At 36.2% G+C, this 19,722-nt stretch overlaps 1 protein-coding gene across 2 annotated transcripts in view; it reads right to left on the bottom strand.

Moving 5' to 3' along the window:
* Window positions 1-315: 315 nt before the first annotated feature.
* Window positions 316-19,722, bottom strand: part of GLCE (glucuronic acid epimerase) — a 117,466-nt gene continuing 98,059 nt past the window's right edge. For both annotated transcript variants that reach the window (XM_012768346.2, XM_076004512.1), the window contains 3 exons: window positions 14,691-15,289; window positions 10,721-10,966; window positions 316-4,307 (listed from right to left, as the gene is read on the bottom strand). In XM_012768346.2, the coding sequence (XP_012623800.1) occupies window positions 3,283-4,307; window positions 10,721-10,966; window positions 14,691-15,276 (1,857 nt within the window). In that variant the 5' untranslated portion in view covers window positions 15,277-15,289 and the 3' untranslated portion in view covers window positions 316-3,282. The remainder of the gene's footprint in view (window positions 4,308-10,720; window positions 10,967-14,690; window positions 15,290-19,722) is intronic.

The raw sequence follows: 19,722 nt of genomic DNA, 5'->3' as shown, positions 1-19,722 counted from the left end.
TCCTCTGCTTTGTCTCCACCCCTGGATCCCCAGCTTAGGCTCTGTCTCTTCCCTAAGACCTTCCCTAAACTACACAATTTAGCATTTTGCTTTTCTGAAATCATTTATACATATTGTGTCCCCTTGTAGACTAAAGCTCCTTAGGATTAAAGTCCATGTGTTAAACCTTGTTCCACACTTTGTCTGACAGGGCCTGGTGTTCCTCTAATGAACATTTGTAATCTGACTGGTTGTCACGGGAATGATGGTCAGAAATCTACTTGCTGGGCTCAAATAATCTTAGAATAATTGGAGAAGGAGAAATATCCAGACATATTCATTGTAAGATAAAAACTTTATTTTACAATTTTATAAAGCAGCTTTACATTAAGCACAAACAATGCATTTACTTTGTATAGAAACAAAATACCTTTCCATCTGCAAAAAATCAAATTTTGCTGTATATAAAACTAACATGTGCACATTGTGCTTAAACTGCAAAGTCTGTACAGCTTTACATAGGACTACCCTTCAGAAGGGCATCCAGTAAACACTTTATTGCATATTTAACACATGGTATATAACCCACATGTACAATGGAAGAGAAACAAGAAAAACAATTACAAGAAAGATGAAAATAGCAGCTTTCAGTGAAAGTTTGCACTGAAAAAGAAAAAGGACTGCCACATCTGGAGAGTTGTGCTTGTGTGTGTCGTTTTGCATTTGCTCACATACACTGGATGGTTCTTGGATGAAGCCTTTATGTACAAAAACTCTTAGAGGGTCAAATTTGACCTTCATCCGGAAACTTTTGGCTGGTTTTACAACTGAAGTGGCAATAGAGTCAACATCAAAGCAAATTCAAGGTGGGGGTGAGGAACCCTAATACCTATAATCTAAAAACAAAGAAAAATTTAAAGAAACAAACTTTAAAATACCCTTCCCATTTCTAAGCTAAGAATAAGTAAACATTTTAACATGATTTAAAACCCTAGAAAACTTTCTAGTTGTTTAGAGGCAAAAATGCAATGGATAATCTCGGGCAGTGTTCCTCCATGTATGCCCCCAGCTCACTGCATCAGAATCACCCGAGTACTTGTTAAAAATGCATACTATTACACTTCACAGGCAGATTTACTGAGTATCTGGGATCTGCATTTCAATAAGCTCTCAGGTGATTCTAAAGTTTGGGAACCACTGGTCTGTAACGACAATGCTGCTAGGCGTTCAACTCATCCTCTTAGAAAACTAAGATCAAAAGACAAATCCAGTTGCTGTTGCAATGTGAAAGGCAGTGTAAAACAAACAGCAATGAAATAGCAATGCCATTTCTAGATCAAAAAGTCTTTCCTTCTTCAGTGGAAAAAGAAAGCCACATTGTTAAGGCACTGATATTTGTCACAGAAGCAGTACCATACTGTTTTCATTGATTCTCCTAATCTGAAGACCAGTATGCAAACACAAAGCAGAAGTCTGAACCATTCTCTAAACAATAGCAAATACGAGGAAGTAAATAGCTTGCCAGATTGGAGAAAGTTTATTTTGGACATTGGCATTGAAAACAAAAATTAAGGAAATTCCAAACATTCTTGATGAGACACCTGAGAAATAACCAAGGTCAAAATCTAGGTGAAAATCTAATAACCCACAACTGGCAAAATTAAGACCAGTGGTCACATAAATTAGGAGTTTAAGCTTACTTTTCTATGGTCAGCTTAATATCGTCCTCCGTGTAGATATGTATCTTCTTTGCCCCTGCCCCTTGATGCGTATATGTATTTTACATGTATATTATATACACATATATGTATAGGTATTTTCCAGTTTCTAAGTAGTGCTTGGTAGGTTGAATTCAATTAAGATATAGTGGTTAGGTAGGTAACCTACCTGGCTCTTAAATCTGCATTTGATATAGGTCACAGATAAACTGCATTGTGTTTGTCAGACTTAGTCCCCTGAAAGTGTGGGATCTCATATTTCCAAGCTGTGTAAGTACTGACTTAGTGTATTGTCATACCCTAAAACAAAAGCCAGAGCAAAATAAACACCGAGTTTTAACCTAATGCCTGGAGCTCCAGAGCAGACACTGCCCTGGTATGTGGGCTCTGAAATCTATTTATGTGAGGTATAGTAAGATATATAACCGAAATAAAGATCTGATTACACACTACAGCAAATGCAGTAGCATCTCTTCTATCTAATAGCTGGAATAATTTGAAATCAAATTTCAAAGGAAAAACAATGACACACAGAATCAATGGTTTGGGAAGCTGATGATAAAGAGTGATCTGGGTAGGGGGAAAAAAACTGCTATGATTCTTGTGTGTAATATTTGACCTAGTGTTTTTCTTTAAAGGGGGGGGATCCTAAAAGGAAGGGGTGGTGGCCTTAAAATTATCAGCTTCTTTCTAAATTTAGGTTTTTAATAAATTTCCCAAATAATGTCCCAAAAATGTCCCCCTGCAAAATGTACAAAACTCTCAAGTGTAGTCTGAAATAAAATACAAAATTCTAGATAGTGAGAAAAGGAAACTATCACAATGGGGGTGGGGAAGAGATAGACTGATTATCAAACTTTTACTGATTGTAGGTCAAGTTTCAAAACACATAACATTTTTGTAATTTCTTGTGCAGTCAACAAGTTACATTTTAGTTGTGCTTACATTATATAACTGTGAAGCCTGAACACTGGTTGTGTTTAATTTACACACTTCAAGAAAACTATAATTCAAAATATTCTCCATATATAACAAATTGAACAAATGCAGCAAATGCTCATTTGCTCTCAAAAAGTTAACCAATAGAAAAGAAACATCTTTGTAAAAAGTTGAACACAGTCCACTATCCAGGCTATAAGTACATATTTACTGTATTACAGCACATTATTTTTTCCAAAGTCTGCTTTCAACATAAATAACCACATTTAAAAAGAGCCCCATACTAAGTTTTCAGGTAAGTGCTGGACACTTGGCCAGTAATAACTACTTGCCGTTGTTTTTTCCAAACCAAGTGACTGGGCTCTCTGTGGAACTGTATAGGGTGATGGGCAAGGCAAAGTTAAACATCTTTGTTCAGCCCATTGACTAAACACTTTCTATTTTAAATGCCACCTACATTTCTAAAAACACCCAACCCACGGAATGCAATTATTTCAGAAGACTGGTTTTAAGGATCACTTATCACTTTGATATAATCCACAAAAACCTAGTATACAACTTTTTAAAATGTACCCATGCTCTGCTGAGACACAGCCTGTAGTTTCAGTATACAGCAGAGACTGAAGTATGATTTTGGTTGTGAGCTCTAGTTGTGCTTTGCCCTGCTGCCTTTAAGGTAGCTTTTCCACCTCTTCACAAATTCTTTGAAGAGTGGCGACTCATCAATGGTACTGAGTAGTTGCAGCTGATTGATGTGGGTGGTATGATAGTCCCAGCGGGCCAGGTTAGGAGCGCTGCCGAGCATGAAGTGACGTAGGTCATAGATGGTTCCTGAGCCAGTGTCATACAAGGGCAGCATGGCTTTCAGAGATTCCATGCCACGCTCATACAAGGACCTCGCTTCTTTCCCGAGTTTTTCCCCTGCAGTTTCTTTTAAGTCATACAGCCCAATTAAGGAATACATAAAGCCATTTAAAACAAAAGAGCTAGGTGTGGTTGGATATTCTTCATACCAGTCATGTTTATTCATAAACACAGCTTTAACTCCATGCTGCTCAGATAGAAACTTGTAAGGGGCTGTTGCCCTTAAAGCTGAATTGAGGAATATATGGTCTTTTGTTAAGAGATAGGCCCTGACCAACGTAGAAATGGCTTGCCCTTGGGCCATGGCAGAGTACCACCCTGGCTCTAAAGACTTGAACCCTTCCCCTAACTTACGGGTCACCATAATTGGCCAGCCACCTTTCTCATCCTGGTTCCTTACCAGCCAATCACTAGCGGCGAAGAATGCAGCCATGTGGGCTGTGGTTGAGATGGTAATGTTGTCAAGGAATCCCTTCCCTTTTGCAATCAACCTAACTACCTTCTTGGGCATTATTTTGGTTGGCTTGACAGCTTTTGTGTTGGAAAGACCCACTCCTTTCCTGAGGTCAGTGACCAGGTCCCTGGTAACTGTGCTCCAAGAAGTTCTGGGCCCAATACCATAGTATATGTCTCTTTCTTTAAAAGCAATTAGCTGAGCATTTGAGATATAATGTACAGTGAAGAGCTGATTCTTTTCTGTGGTCTCTAGAACCACAGACACACTCCCATTTGTCAAGAACTTGAGGTCAAATGAAATAATAAAATCTTTTGTGTTTCCCAGTTGTAAGGACACACCTTCACTCGTCTCTGTAGGAGGGAATAGACCAAAAAAGACTGGTTAGAATAAAATCATGTTTGTATTTGAAGTTTAATTGCAATTCATCTTTGACAACCATTGACCATACAAAATCAACACTTGGATAATTTGTGTATCAGATCATTATTTTTTATTTTTATTTTTTACTAAATTAACCAAAAACAAATGACAGAATTGGTGAGTTCATGATGGCCTGTGAGCATCAGGCCAAAGCTCTTACCTTTTGCCCTGTCTGGTTTACATTAGAGGATTAAGAACAAATGGCTCAGTACTGTTGATCAAACTGCCTTTTCTGGATCTAATGCCAGCTGATCAATAATCAATAACTATTCTAATATACCCATTATGCAAAAAATAGCCCAAAGCTGGCTCAGCACATATTATTGCAAGAGAGAGGCTAAAAGAATGGTTATACATGAATATTAAATTATTTGATTAACATTTAATATACATTTACCATGTTCTAAGTGTTTTACACATATTCATTCCTTTAATCCTCTGAACAGTTACAAGAGTAGATACTATTACTACTCCCACTTTACAGATGAGGAACTAAGACAGAGACAAGTAACTTGCCCGAGGGACAAAGTTGAACCCAAATTGCCTAGTTTGACTCCACAATACATGTTCTTAATTTGATGCTGAAAATGATAGATTTGTTTTCAGATATCTGTAGAATTCTGAATACAATTTTGAGAAATTAAGAAATGTGCTCATGTATATAACAAAAAGTGAGGGATGGGTGGGGGTGGCAAGGGGAAAGCACAGACTTTGGAGTTAAAAACCTTAGATTTGAATTCCTGTTCTACACTAGTGTTGAGAAGTCTGCGGAGACACACCTCTTTCAGCCTCAGTTTCTTCACATGCTAAATAGAGATAATATTATTTTGCATGGTAATTGTGAGGATTAGAAAAAAAGATAATGGCCTGGAACATAGTAATAAATGATAGTTATTGTTATTATTCTGGAACAACTAGCTTCAGAAGCTAATAAAATAGTAAAAGCTGTTTTATCTGACAAATTACTAAAGAGGAAATTTCACTTGCATATCTATAGTACAGTGAGTTCCCAGAAAGATGACTTTCTGAATATTGCTCATCTAGATCTACCAAGAAAAGAAACTGAGCATATTAAAAGCAAATAACAACAGCAGCAAAAACAGAAGTATACAAAGTATGATTTTTAAATATTCAAGGGAAATATGAAGATCTTTATCTATACAGCTTAAATTTCTAAAATGCATTCAACATGTATTATCACATTTGGTCCTTACAATAATCTCCTGAGACTGGCAGGGCAGGAATTATTATTTCCATTGTAGAGATGAAGATATGTGGGCTTTGCAAGGTAAGATAGTTTGCCCAAGGCCAAAACAGAGCAGGGACTAGAATCCAGGTTTTCTGGACTCAAGTACAGACTGTGAAAAAGACCAATGATATTGGAAATGGAATCCTGATGAGAATAATCAACAGAAGGGTTATTCTCTTAGACACAGCCATAGAAGCAGATCTCTGCTCTGAGGAATCCTTGAGGAAACCTTTAGTGTGTCACCAGGAGCAAAGATTAGAAATGTGAACTGATGGTAAAGTTTGATCAGCTTGGAGAGTGTCAGTATGTTGAGTTGATCATTTAACTCTCACAACACTGGACTCTACCAGTATGGATATATTTGGCCCAAGCCTCTTAATTACTTCATTTGATGGAACAGACAATTATGGAAGTTATATCAAGAATGAACACATCTTGACAGACTTATGCATCACATAACACTTTGAGTGACTTTTTGTTTTTTGAGACAGATTCTCACTCTGTTCCCTGGGCTACAGTTCTGTGGTGTCAGCTTAGCTCACAGCAACCTCAAACTCCTGGACTCAAGCAATCCTCCTGCCTCAGCCTCCCGAGTAGCTGGGACTACAGGCATGTGCCACCTTGCCCGGATAATATATATATATATATATATATATATATATATATATATATATGTATTTAGTTAGCCAATTAATTTCTTTCTATTTATAGTGGAGACGGGTCTTGCTCTTGCTCAGGCTGGTCTTGAACTCCTGACCTTGAGCAATCCACCCGCCTCAGCCTCCCAGAGTGCTAGGATTACAGGCGTGAACCACTGTGCCCAGCCAACTTTGAGTGACTTTTAAGAAATTGATTTCAGAAGTAAACTTCTAATACAGTAAAAATGCACTTTACTGGCAAAATGTCAACATGTACTCTCTCTCTTAACTAGCATTTTTCTGCATCTATAGTGAAATGTAATCTGAAGCTCAGCACAACATTCCTGAAACACTACAGGATTCTGAATTGACTTATAAATCACTCAAGATTAAATTATATTCAGCACAGCAGACTCTCCTGAGTGCTACTAATTTTCTCCATTACTAGGGTGATGCCTCATTCATCAGATAGTATTATTAACTATGACATCTACTCTGGCCAGACTGGATAATAATGACCCATATCTTTAAAAGTCCAAATGGGAAGAAGCTGAAGTACTTAGTTCCTTCCAGAATTCCATTCTAAACTTCACTTTATTTATACAAATTTAATGAAATGACATAGCTCAATGAATCACTTTATGTCTTGATATAACACATCAGTCCAAAGAACTCAGTAATGAACAATGTTATGGAATGTAACCTTTTAAAATGCCACCATTAATTTTCCTAACACCTTAACACCAGCAGGGGGGGTTACTGAGTCATACAGGAGAAGTAACAAGTAAATTAATCAACCATTACAGTCTTCACAACAATCTTATGCGATAAGTCTTTTAATTTCCATCTTATAGATGAATAGAGGAGGTTAAATAACCTGCCAACATCATTGAGGAGGATTTGAATGGTAGCAAATTTGATGTTGGTAACCAGTTTGGAAATATACTAGGTAGGTTCCGAGCTCTACTGAAAAGTATTATGCTATCTGAAGACACCTGCTTCAAATCTACTAATAAAAAGTTTTGGGTTTTCCATTGTTTGAAATCTATGAATCCTCCTCTCTCTGAATAGTTATTCCCAGAATTCACTATAATTGTTTCTTTTTGGTGTATGCAGTACATGTATATGTACATAAGGCAACAAAGTACTACGACCATTTAAGAATAGTCTTGACACTGGTTTTGGCAATGATTTTTTGAATTTGATACCAAAAGCACAGGCAAAAAAGGCAAAGATAAACAAGTGGTAATACATCAAACTAAAACGCTTCTGCACAGCAAAACAATCAACAAAATTAAAAGCAACCTATGGGATGGGAGAAAATAATTACAAACCATATATCTGACAGAGGTTAATATCCAAAATATGCCAGGAACTTACACAACTCAACAGCAAAAAACAAAATAATTTGATTAAAAAATAGGCAAAGGATATGAATAGACATTTTTGTGAAGACATACAAGTGACCAGAAGGCATATAAGAAGGTGCTTGACATTGCTTATCACTAGGGAAATGCAAATCAAACCACAATGAGATATCACCTCACACCTGTTAGGATGACTATCATCAAAAAGGCAAAAGATAACAAGCGTTGGATGTGAAGAAAGGGAAACCTTGTACACTGTTGGCAGGGATGTAAACTGGCACAGCCGTTATAGAAAACAGTATGAAGATTCCTCAAAAAATTACAAATAGAGCTACTGTGTGACCCAGAAATCCCATTTCTGGGTATATTCCCAAAGGAAATAAAATCACTATCTCAGAGAGATATCTGCACTCCCATGTTCATTGCTGCGTTATTCACAACAGCCAAGACATAACTTAAGTGTCTGGTAATGGATAGAAAGAAAATGTGGACTATATATATTAATAGATGCACACACATACACACACTTATAATGGATTATTCAACTATAGCAATTTTGTCAATTATACCTCAGTAAAGCTGGAAAAAAAGTTTTTAAATCAATGTTTTCACATATAACAAAATTGTTATCATCTATTCATTTAATCAACAGGTTTACTATGTAGAGTGAGAAGAGGCTCTACTCAGAACCTTGAGGAATACTGAGAGAAGTATTAGTCAGAAGAGAAGCTCACAAGAGGCCTGAGAAAAGAATGGCTACAGAGATAGGAGAAAGTGAGGTCACAGAAATGAAATGAAAAGAGTGCTCTGGGAAAGGGAAAGCTAATTTAATTTAATAGACATAAAGTTTCAATTCATTCAATTTTAAAATTAGGAAGAAGAACAAAACATGATCCAACAAATAAAACAAGAAAAATACGCTGCAGACTCACATTATGGTTCTGCACTCTAGATGATTTTGTTCTCTTTCAGGAAAACAAACAAAACAAAACAAACAAACAACAACAACAAAACCCTCAAGGCCAAAAAAGAAAAAATGAATGGCTAACAGCATTCAGCCCCTGGTCCTCCAGAGCCTCACCTCACTTAGGCCTATACTTTTATGTACTAGTTCCAATTTCTTCTTAACAGTGATTCTCTAAATGTATCTCCCATGAAGTCTATTTCCTCTAAAAAGCCTCATCTCTCATACCTGTTTCAATAAAGTGGCTTTGCCTATTTGATTTCCTTCTCCTGCTCTGCAATAACTCCCATGTAACTCCAACTCACTGTCCTTCATACTTTTGCAGTGTGCAGCTACAGGTTGAGCATCCCTAATCCAAAAATCTGAATGCTCCAAAATCTAACACTTTTTGAGCATTAACATGACACTACAGTGGAAAATTCCATACTTGACCTCATGTGACGGATAGCACATATTAAAAGATTGTATAAAATTACCCTTGGGTCACATCCCCAAGATCTCATTATGTATATGCCAATATTTAAAAATCTGGAAAAAAAAAAACCCAAATCCAATACACTTCTGGTCCCGAACATTTCAGATAAGAGATACTCAACCTATACAGGCACACACGGGATATTAAAAGATGCACCCCATTCCAAGATAGCACATTCCACCAACAGGGAGTTTCCAACCTGGAATAGCTGTGTCCCATTAGCAGAATGGCTGTTAAAGACAGAGTTGTCTCTTCCATGTGCTTCAAACCACCTTAGGAAGTTTTATCTCCAGCTACTGGCTATAGAATGAAGGGCAAAGGTAAGGATCTCTCACTTAGGATGTGAGGACCTATCTTTTGTATTACCCAGGCCACCCAAAAGTAAACAATTGAAATCTGTTGCTCTAAATAGGACAGAGTTCAAAAGATTGTTCTAGAAAGCTTCCCAGATACTCAAGGAAATCAAGGTGAGGGCTGCTATTTTCTACTTTAGTCCAGACATTACTAATTAGTGCAAAAATTAGTTTCTTGAGTATGTCCAAAATCAAATAATCTTTTGCTTAGTCTAATCATTTCCTGCTTCCTGTTATTACCTCTTAGGTATCACAAGCTAAATATTCTTAAACATTCCCTTGTATCTTCTTACCCAGTCAAGCTTGTTTTCAACAATAAGCAAAGATGCTTTATGTACTGGAATATCACAGAATGCCATGGGAGAAAAAAATTTCTAGTCACAGAATAAAAATTAAAGGTCACCTATTATTTGTACTGCATTAAGTACTCATAAATCCATTATTTAAGGCCATCTAGAATGAGCAGATTCATATTGTGGCTTTCAAGGTCTGTAAATTACACAGTTATCAATAAAGAACAAGGAGAGAATACAGAAGAGGTCTTATAACCTTTTCTCTCTTTTTATTTACCTACTGCAAGGCTGGTGGGAGTTGGGAACAAGTTCTCTTCTTGACAACATTTCCCCACAGAGAATTAAGTCTGAGGTACTAACTAAAATTATTTCATTGTCTTTTTAAGTAATGGACTCATTAATTCTCATGGATATTGATTAGTGCAGAAAAATACATTACATTCTAATTAATGGGACTGTCTTAGTAAAAGGGGAAATGTTGCATAAAGTTAATTTGATTTTATTAATGAAAATGGTTTTATATGAAGTTTGAGATAATCTAGTACATTAACAAAACTCAATATGGGAAGCAGGCCTGTTGCTAATGCTATATTATCTTGAAAAAATTAAAAGCTATTGGTAAAAAATAGGCAGAGGAAAGGATGGGTCTACTCTCTCCATTAAAAAAAAAAAATTCTATCTTAATGCAAAAGCTTAAAAATTAAACTATACTGTACTGAAATATTAAAATAAACCGAGGAACTTCATTCCTATGGGATATAGATCCCTAGAGGGAGGTGAATACTGTGCAGTAATCTGGACCTTAACATTCAGTCTATGTCTTGACTCTTCACACAGTAAATATTCCTTTCTATAACCTTGACTTTTTAGTTGTTCCTTCTTTAGGGATTACATTTGGGTGACACTTTGTGTTTTTTAAAGCCATATTAAAATTTTAAGGGAATATCAGGTACCACAAATCAACATAAAGTTTACAGACACATATAATACAATACATAACTTACCTGGAGCCATAAACTGTTTAACATTGGTGAATCTAGACTTATCAGCCACACTAGCCATAAAGCAGCCCTTTGGCACAGTCCAGTCATTAGGCTTGCTGTTTTTGTCCCTGTCTTCTGCTGTTTCATATACCTCTATGTGAGGAGGTTTTTCAGTTAGATTCTTGCTGTAATGACTTAACCCATACTGTGCAATCTGGATTGGGTAGAAATAGCCTTGAGGTCCCCATTGTGTAGATAATGGCACACCTATAAAATAGAGAAGCAAAATGAAAACTCATGCCTAGACATTTACAAGCCCATTCTGAATACACTCCTCACTGTTTTACTTCTGGTGAATGTTATAGGGTTACCAGGAACTTTTGAGCTTTCTTATTGCACTGCTTTTATAATTATAAAAGACTAATACCAAATTAACCAGATATGAAAAACAAAAATATTCACTCATTCTCATTATTTGTTGATAGAGAGAAATACAGTGTTATAAATTACTTTTAAAGGACTGCCTTCTGTTCATAGCTACAGATGTCATGTTTCATAATTCTGCCTCATACATTCAAATTTTGCACAACTTAGATGCACATAGATAACGTCACAATTTTATTTTAAACATTAATCCTGATATTTTCTTAAACATTAATACTTAACAGTTGAGTTAACTACAAACTCATTTCTCCCTCCAATGTCAACGTATGGTCTAATAACCTAAGTATATCATCTGACGGTTAAAGTAGTTAAGAAGCCAGTTATGACTAGGTACCTTAAAATATAAAAACAGCTTGAAATTATTTTTATATCCCTCCTGTCAAATTGTAATCTTTAAGAACAAGGAGTAGTTTTTAAAAAATGAATTAAAGTTGTATATTTAACCATAGTTTCTTGAAATAATTCATTAATGGATTATCTCTTTTAAGGTTTTAAGCACAACTTTTAAATGTTTGGTATTAGTGTTTACTTTAGTAATTTCCTCCATGGGAACTACAATACTACACTGCACAGAGTATTGCATTATTGAATCATGTACATGCTGAGAGAGAAACTTCTATCTGCAGTTCTAAAATAAATTAACAAGCATCTGATGGGCACAGTAGAGATTGGGGACCTACAAAATTGTATGCATTTTGATATAGTTTCAAAACAATGTTTAAGGAATTAGGGACCATATAGGCTAAGAGACTTAGGCTACAGATAAGCGTTTTAACATCTCTATCTTTTCTCTGTCAAACTGCTTTATAAAAAGGTGGAATCTACTTATGCTTCCAGTAGCAGAGTATGAGTTTCTCTTGTCACCTAACTCTTGCTGTCATGTAACATTGCTCTTTAAGCTGTTATTTACGAAGGAATATCATCATTTTCTTTCTTAATAATTAGTGAGGTCAAATATCAAAGGAGGATTTCCCCTCTCTACAAACTCAAATAAAATTATTATCACTTAATAAAAGGTAGGTTTATATAATATCATTAAAGATGGGTGACAACTATAATAACGTTCAACTGGCATAAGAACTGAGACTGATCAATGAAACAGAAGAGTAGGCCAGCAACACACTGTAGTACTCATAGAAGAATTTAGTATAAAGACGGCATCATGAGTCAGTGGGGAAAAGAGGAGAATATTTAATATGTGTTAGAGGAAAAAAAATCTAAAATTAGACCCTGCCCTTGTACCATCTTCCAAAATATAAATCAATTTAACTGAACTAAAAAAGTTAAAGTAAAAACATGAAACCTTAAAACTATTAGAGAAACTACAAGCGAAAAGCTGATTATAATGGGGCGAATGTCTAAGAGTAAACCAAAGAAGTACAAAGATCTAACAGACTCCATAAAACCCCATATTTTAGTAAATAGAACTAAAAACTTCCAAAACAAACCATAAGTAAAATTAAAAAGACAACCAAACTGAAAAAAATCCCATTTTTAACAAATGTGTTGATACCCTTAATATATAACAGTTTACACAAACACATTTAAAAAAACTCTACTAATAAAATTAGAAAAAGGAGGAAAGAATATAAAGACATGGTTAAAAGCATGTGAAAAAGATATTTGACCTCACTAGATATTCCTCTATAAACAACAGATTAAAGTTCCATGATGGCAAGACTTGAGTGCCAAGAGAATCCTCATACTGTTCTACTGAAAGCATGAATAGGTTCCACCTTTTTAGAAAGCAGTTTGGCAAGACAGATCAAGAGTTTGGCAGTTTATTTGACACAACAGCTAATTAAAATTAAAATAGCAAATGAAGATTAACAATGAGTATCTATAACATTATTTATAATAGCAGAAAAAATGAAAATGACCTAAGTGTCCAACAAAAGAGAAGGGTCCCATATATTACATATGTATATCATGGCACATTCTTACCACAAATATCAGTCATCAAAATGTTCAACAAGTATTCAATCACAAGGGGAAATAATCATAATATGGTAGGTGAAAATAGAATACAAAATACAAAATATAAAATACAATGATCTCAATTTGTTTAAAAAATGTTTATCTACAACAACAAAAAGATCAGAAAAATCACATCAAAATATTAACTGTTTACAGGTGCTTTCCTCACTTTATCTTTAGAATCTAAGCACCCATTAATTAAAAAAATTTTTAAAGTCACTAAAAAAAAGTTATGGCCATGGATATCTTTGAAATTGCTAACAAACTATTTCCCTCCTGAATCACTTTATGATAAATATCATTACAACTACATTAAAACATATATCCAGGAACAAAGACCTCTACAGAATATACAAAAATGATAATAATTATCTTGAGGTGGTGAGAGTATAGGTGAATCTGGCCCTCTTTCCTCTTCTAAACATTTAGTAAAGATATTATAAAACATCTACAGAGTCACCAAATGAGCACAAACTTTCTTTCAAAGCAAAAATATATATTAAGTAGGTTAAAAGCTTGTCTCAACACAGAGTTTAAAGTATCAAGATATTAAAATCACTTTATAACAAAACGAGGAAAATAAAACCCAAACCGAGTAATCTGAAAACACATTAAACTCTTTCCCCTGTTTGAATGATGTACTTTAAAGTCAAATTCAATTTGGCTTTCTGGTTTGAAAAGCAAATCCAAAGCATACTAATCATATCCATAAAGAACCTCCATTGCCTTGGGTTTGTCTTGTTTATTTTTGGACAAGTCTGAATAACCAATGCACCTCAGGTTTTAAAGACAATCAGGAGTTCGAAACCAGTCTGAGCAAGAGCAAGACCCTGTCTCTACTATAAATAGAAAGAAATTAATTGGCCAACAAATATATATAAAAAAAATTAGTCGGGCATGGTGGCGCATATCTGTAGTCCCAGCTACTCAGAAGGCTGAGGCAGCAGGATTACTTGAGTCTAGGAGTTTGAGGTTGCTGTGAGCTAGGCTGATGCCACGGCAGTCACTCTAGCCTGGGCAACAAAGTGAGACTCTTGTCTCAAAAAAAAAAAGATAGTATGTAATAGACTATGGGGGGGGGGGGGAGTTCAGCATAAGTTCAGAGAAAAAGTATATGGGAAGTGTTTTGCCCTGAGGACTTAAAACTTCCTTCCAGAGATGACACCTAGATAGTAAGGTAACAAGATCCCATATTTGTATACTGATGGGGCCACTGGAAGGTCTCTCCTTTTTCCATCTCCTCTCATAGGATAATAGCTATATATTTTAATGTAAAATTTCTGAAGATGCTGTGCCTAGACCTTATTGGTGAGAATTTTAGATTCTGATGCAGGTTAATGGAATAATCATATTTGTTCAGGTATCATCTTTTTGCAGCCTTTAAATGATAAAATTTAGAAAGTTGCCCTAGGTTTGTTCATACTCACTCTGGCCATCCCTACTAAATCTGAGTGATGAAAAGTCTCTTGAAAATAAGCTATGTGTACCTGCTGTATAATTAACATCTATACTTTTTATTCCTCAACATAATCAGGCTTGAAAAATGCAAGTGAAGCAGAGAGATACCAACCTTCAACCCCACTTATGCACTTGACTCTGTCTCTGACTTCCACATTGTAGCCCTCAAAGGACATAAAGACACCGTCAGGATGATAAGGGGCTCTCTGTGCATAAACTTTGGAATAGCTATGAGAGAATTCAAAGCGATCATAGCCATCATACTGAACCACCTTTCCGTAAACATCAAAATATTTCTCTACCCAAGTGAATGGAAGAAAGACTTCATTCCCCTCTCGTCTCCCTTTAATTGTGTGTTCGTCATTTATGAGACAGTCAATTTCTTCATATTTGAGCCCTAACACCTTGCTTCCCCCATTGCTATTGAAGCCCCCAACGACAGGGGGTGCTTTCTGCTGTTCCTGAGGGAATGCCTCCTCAGACTGTTGTTTGGCCATGTGGTTCACATAGTTGTTACTCTCAGACGCTGCTGTTTTTTTCTCTAATCCATCCACTCTGAAGCCACTACTCAAGTGCCGTGGAAATTGGATCGCTTTGTCACTGGAACACTTATTCCACAAAAGGACTGTGACCAAAGTGAAGAGTGCGCAGATGATAATCAAAGTCTTATAGTTGACCCGAGCTGCCAAGCAACGCATATTCAGATCATACCTATGGAGGCAAGAAAAAAAATTCATGCAAAGATGTACCACTGATATTTCATAAAACAGAGTTTTATTTTTTAAATGTTGAATAACCATGTTAGGATAATTTTATTAATTGCATGTAATCTGACCAGATTTAAAATTACTAATTCAAACTTTTTAGCACAAAGAAAAGGTAAGAGATGCTTCCCTCTTTAAATAAAATGTTTAGGTAACATAATTTTCTAAAGCAGAGATGCCCAGATTTTCTTAGTTTATGGCTCCTTTGGTATCTCAGTAATTTTTCACAATGCCCTCTAGGCCAAAAGAAATATCTAATACAGAATATCCCTTCTCTGAAATGCCTGGGACTAGAAGTGTCTCAGGTTTTAGATTTTTTCAAATTTTGGAATATTGGCATTATATTTAACGTTCAGCACCCCAAGTTTGAAAATCTGAAATCTGAAATGCTACAATGAGCATTTCCTTTGAATGTCATGTTGACACTCAAAAAAATTTGGATTTTGAAGCATTTTGGATTTGGGATGCTCAACCTGTAGTTCCATTTATTAAGTAGTTGGGGCCAAACAACTTAAGTATTCATGTCTTAACACCTCAGTAGCTTTCTGAAAAACATAACAGATCTTTTCAAGAAAAACATCAACATCCATGTTGCCAAATGCAACAGTGAATTTTTAGTGCTTATCCTAATTGACCAAAGCAGCATAAAATAGGCAATGACTCTTTCCTTCTTGAAACATTTCCTTCACATGGTTTCTAGGGCACCATGCTCTTGGCTCTCCCTAAATTCCAATGGCTGTTCTTCCTCAGTCTTCTTTGACCCTTCTTTCTTATGTCCCTGATTCTTTTTTTTGTTTTGTTTTGTTTTGTTTTTTTTGTTTTTTTTTTTGAGACAGAGTCTCACTTTGTTGCCTAGGCTAGAGTGAGTGCCGTGGCGTCAGCCTAGCTCACAGCAACCTCAGACTCCTGGGCTCAAGCGATCCTTCTGTCTCAGCCTCCCAAGTAGCTGGGACTACAGGCATGCGCCACCATGCCCGGCTAATTTTTTCTATATATATTAGTTGGCCAATTAGTTTCTTTCTATTTATAGTAGAGACGGGGTCTCGCTCTTGCTCAGGCTGGTTTTGAACTCCCGACCTCGAGCAATCCGCCCGCCTCGGCCTCCCAGAGAGCTAGGATTACAGGCGTGAGCCACCGCGCCCGGCCTGTCCCTGATTCTTAATGTTGGAGTGTCTTAGGATCCTAGTTTTCAGATCTTCTTTATCTGTATTCACTCCTAAGTCAATGCATCCAATCACATGCCTTTAAATATTACACACACACACACACACACACACACATATGCTATCTCCAAATTCTATTTCTAGACCATACCTTTCTTCTGACTGCAGATACATATACTCAAGTAATTGAAATCTTTACTTGGAAGTCAAATAGAATTCTGAAATAACATAAAAAATTGAACCTCTAATCTTTCCCTTAAACCTGTTCATCCCTTCCTATTGTTCAGACTAAAAATCTTGACTCCTCTTCTCTTGCTCATCTCACATCCAATAGGTCAGGAAATCCTGGCTCTACCTTCAAATGATACCCACAGCTGACCTCTTTTTACCAACTCCACTGTTACTACCATGTCAGAACCACTATCATGTTTCACCTGGAACAGGGCAGTGATACCCAAACTGGTCTCTCTGCGTCTACCGGTGGCCTACCACTTGAATCCCAAGTCTTTTCTCAACACAGCAGTCAGAATGATACTCCTGAATTTAAGCCAGACCATGTCATTCTAGTTCTGATGGTAAGAAAACTTAGTGCTGTTGCCCCTGTCTGCCACATGGAGTACCTGCCAGCTGTGATCGAAAAGCACATAGTCCTGGGTCACCTGTTGCTCGGATTATTGGGAAATATGGGAAATTATGGATTAATTTTGTGTACAATGTATGAAATATTTCAGCCTGCTGAGAGTAAAGGGAGTAGTCTAATTGTTGTTCCCCCCAGTAGCTCTGTAATTTTTTGTATGGTGTGAATACATAACCATGTAATGTAATTGTTTGTAATTCCCCTTTCTCTTTTTCCCCTCAATAATCCTTTTGGCAGCAATGAGATTAAAAAAAATCCAAGCGAAAATGTTTAATGAAAAATTAAATGCTGAATTTTTATTTCTCAAGAAAGTTGATAGTGAATGTGTAATTCACTCATTTCTTTTAATTCCAAGGGAAGGTAAACTTTGAGGCCTTTAATGTCTGAAAACAACTGTATTCTGCTTTCACCCTTGACTAATACTTTGGCAGGATGTAGAATCCTTGGCTGCATAATATTATCTTTCTAAATGTCATAGGCAATATTGTCTTAAAGCATTAAGGGTTATTTATGAGAGGTTTAATTTCAGTCTGATACTTGTTATTATGTGTGTGACTTCTTTCTGGTCCCTTTTTATTCTAGGAATTCTGTAGTTTTGAGAGCATGTGTCACGGCATGATGTCTGATTCTCTATTTCAGCACTTGATATGCCTTTTCAATCTGAAAAGTATATCTTCCCATTCTTGTTTAATGGATATAGTATCTTCTTGGATCTCTGAGTATATTAATTTATTTTTTATAAAGTTTTCTCTGATTAGTTCTATTTTCACTACTGGCAATATTTCTGGTTATTGATTTAGTCTTTCATGCTATTAGTTTTCCTTACATGCCTGGTGATCTTTGGTTACCTCTGTTATGGTGAAGATGCTCTGATTTTGGTTACATTGCTCTTTTGAAGGAGATAAAAGAGGGAGCTCTGTGTGAGCTGGGCACAAGCTAACTGGCAGTGTTCCTTTACAGTGAGTGGGTGGGGAGCCAGCAGACCTTCTAAATGCCAGAATGAAGATGGTTTCTTCTCTTCTGGGAACATAACATATAAGTTAGAAGACGTAGATTTTCCCAATTTTTCTAAAGAAAATCTATGTGGCGTTTTGCCTGGGATTCTTGCCAGCTATCTATAGGTCAAGAGCATGGTTGAAAGAGGTATAGGGAAGTGAGGAGAGGTTAGAGTTGGGCCCTCTGGTACCCAAACAGGGGTCTAGAAATTTGTTCGACTATCATCCTTTGGGAGTCCTCCTATTTACTGTTACTGGTTTCTTCATTTCTCATTTCTATACATTTTCTTTCAGGGGGCATCAGGAGGGAAAATATTTGGGTTTGGTTTATCTTGAAAATTGTATACAGATTTTAAGAGTTGGAAACCCAATAATACCATTTTATCATCTGCATTATTACTATGAGAAAATGTGTTCAATGTTAAAATACCAAAGTGTGGTACAAGCAAACCTTCAGAAGTCATATTTTTATAAATGGATGACTTCCTTACATTGTAGTTGGGGGAAACTGGTAACACTTAATGGTACTTATTTTTTAAAAAATCCTTCATTAAAAATTCTTATGTGTCAACATCTGAATAATCTGTCAGCTATGCCTAACATTTTGACCAATTAAAATAGAAAATAAGGCCAGGCATGGTGGCTCATGCCTGTAATCCCAGCATTTTGGGAGGCTGAGGCAGGAGGATAGCTTGAGGCCAGGAGTTCAAGATCAGTCTGGACAATATAGTGAGATCCAGCCTCTGGGGGGGAAAATTAACCGGGCATGGTGGCATGTGTTTGCAGTCCTAGCTACTCAGGAAGCTGAGGCAGGAGGATCACTTGAGCCCAGGAGTTTGAGGTTACATCGAGCTATGATTGCATCACTGTATTCCAGTCTGGGCAACAGAGTGAGACTCTGTATCTAAAAAGAAAAAAAAATTAACTAATTAAAAAACTAAATACAAGAAGGTAAAGAATAAAGCTTTTTGTCTTATATTTGAGAAATGTCCTTCCTCCACTACTCAAACAAGAGTAAGCCTGCTTATAGAAAATAGAGAAAAATCAAAATAAAAGCTTCCAATAATCCCTGTGCCCAGATTTTGTTATCTGATACCATTCCTTACTAATAGCAATCAGGGCTTCTTAGAGAAATGCATTACCGGGTTTGAGGCTGGGACATCTTGCCATGCCAGAAAACAAAGAAACTTTCAAATATCAATGGGATCATAATTTAGGGAGTCAAAAAAGCAGGAGATAAATAAAATTGGGAAAATACTAATAACTGCTAAAGGGGAGAGAGACAGGTATATTGGGAGTTCACTATACTATTCTCTATAGTTTTATGTCTAAACATTTCCATAATTAAAAATATAGTGTCATAGCAAAAAGACATAGGAATCAGCCTGGAACACCTCCTTCCCTATTAGTCAAAGTTGTAAGAACTATAACTGAAGTTGACTGAGACCCACTGAATCAATAAAAATCCACGAATCTACAATGATATTCAAAAAGGAGAAAACCAGAAAAAAGAAAAAAAACCTTACATATTCTGAGCTGGTGAAAATTGGTAACTAAATTGGTAAATACATTTATCTTGCTTTTG

Source organism: Microcebus murinus, chromosome 6 (assembly GCF_040939455.1).
Source record: "Microcebus murinus isolate Inina chromosome 6, M.murinus_Inina_mat1.0, whole genome shotgun sequence".
In the NCBI taxonomy this organism is placed as follows: domain Eukaryota; kingdom Metazoa; phylum Chordata; class Mammalia; order Primates; family Cheirogaleidae; genus Microcebus; species Microcebus murinus.
This window is presented reverse-complemented; position numbering and strand designations above follow the sequence as displayed.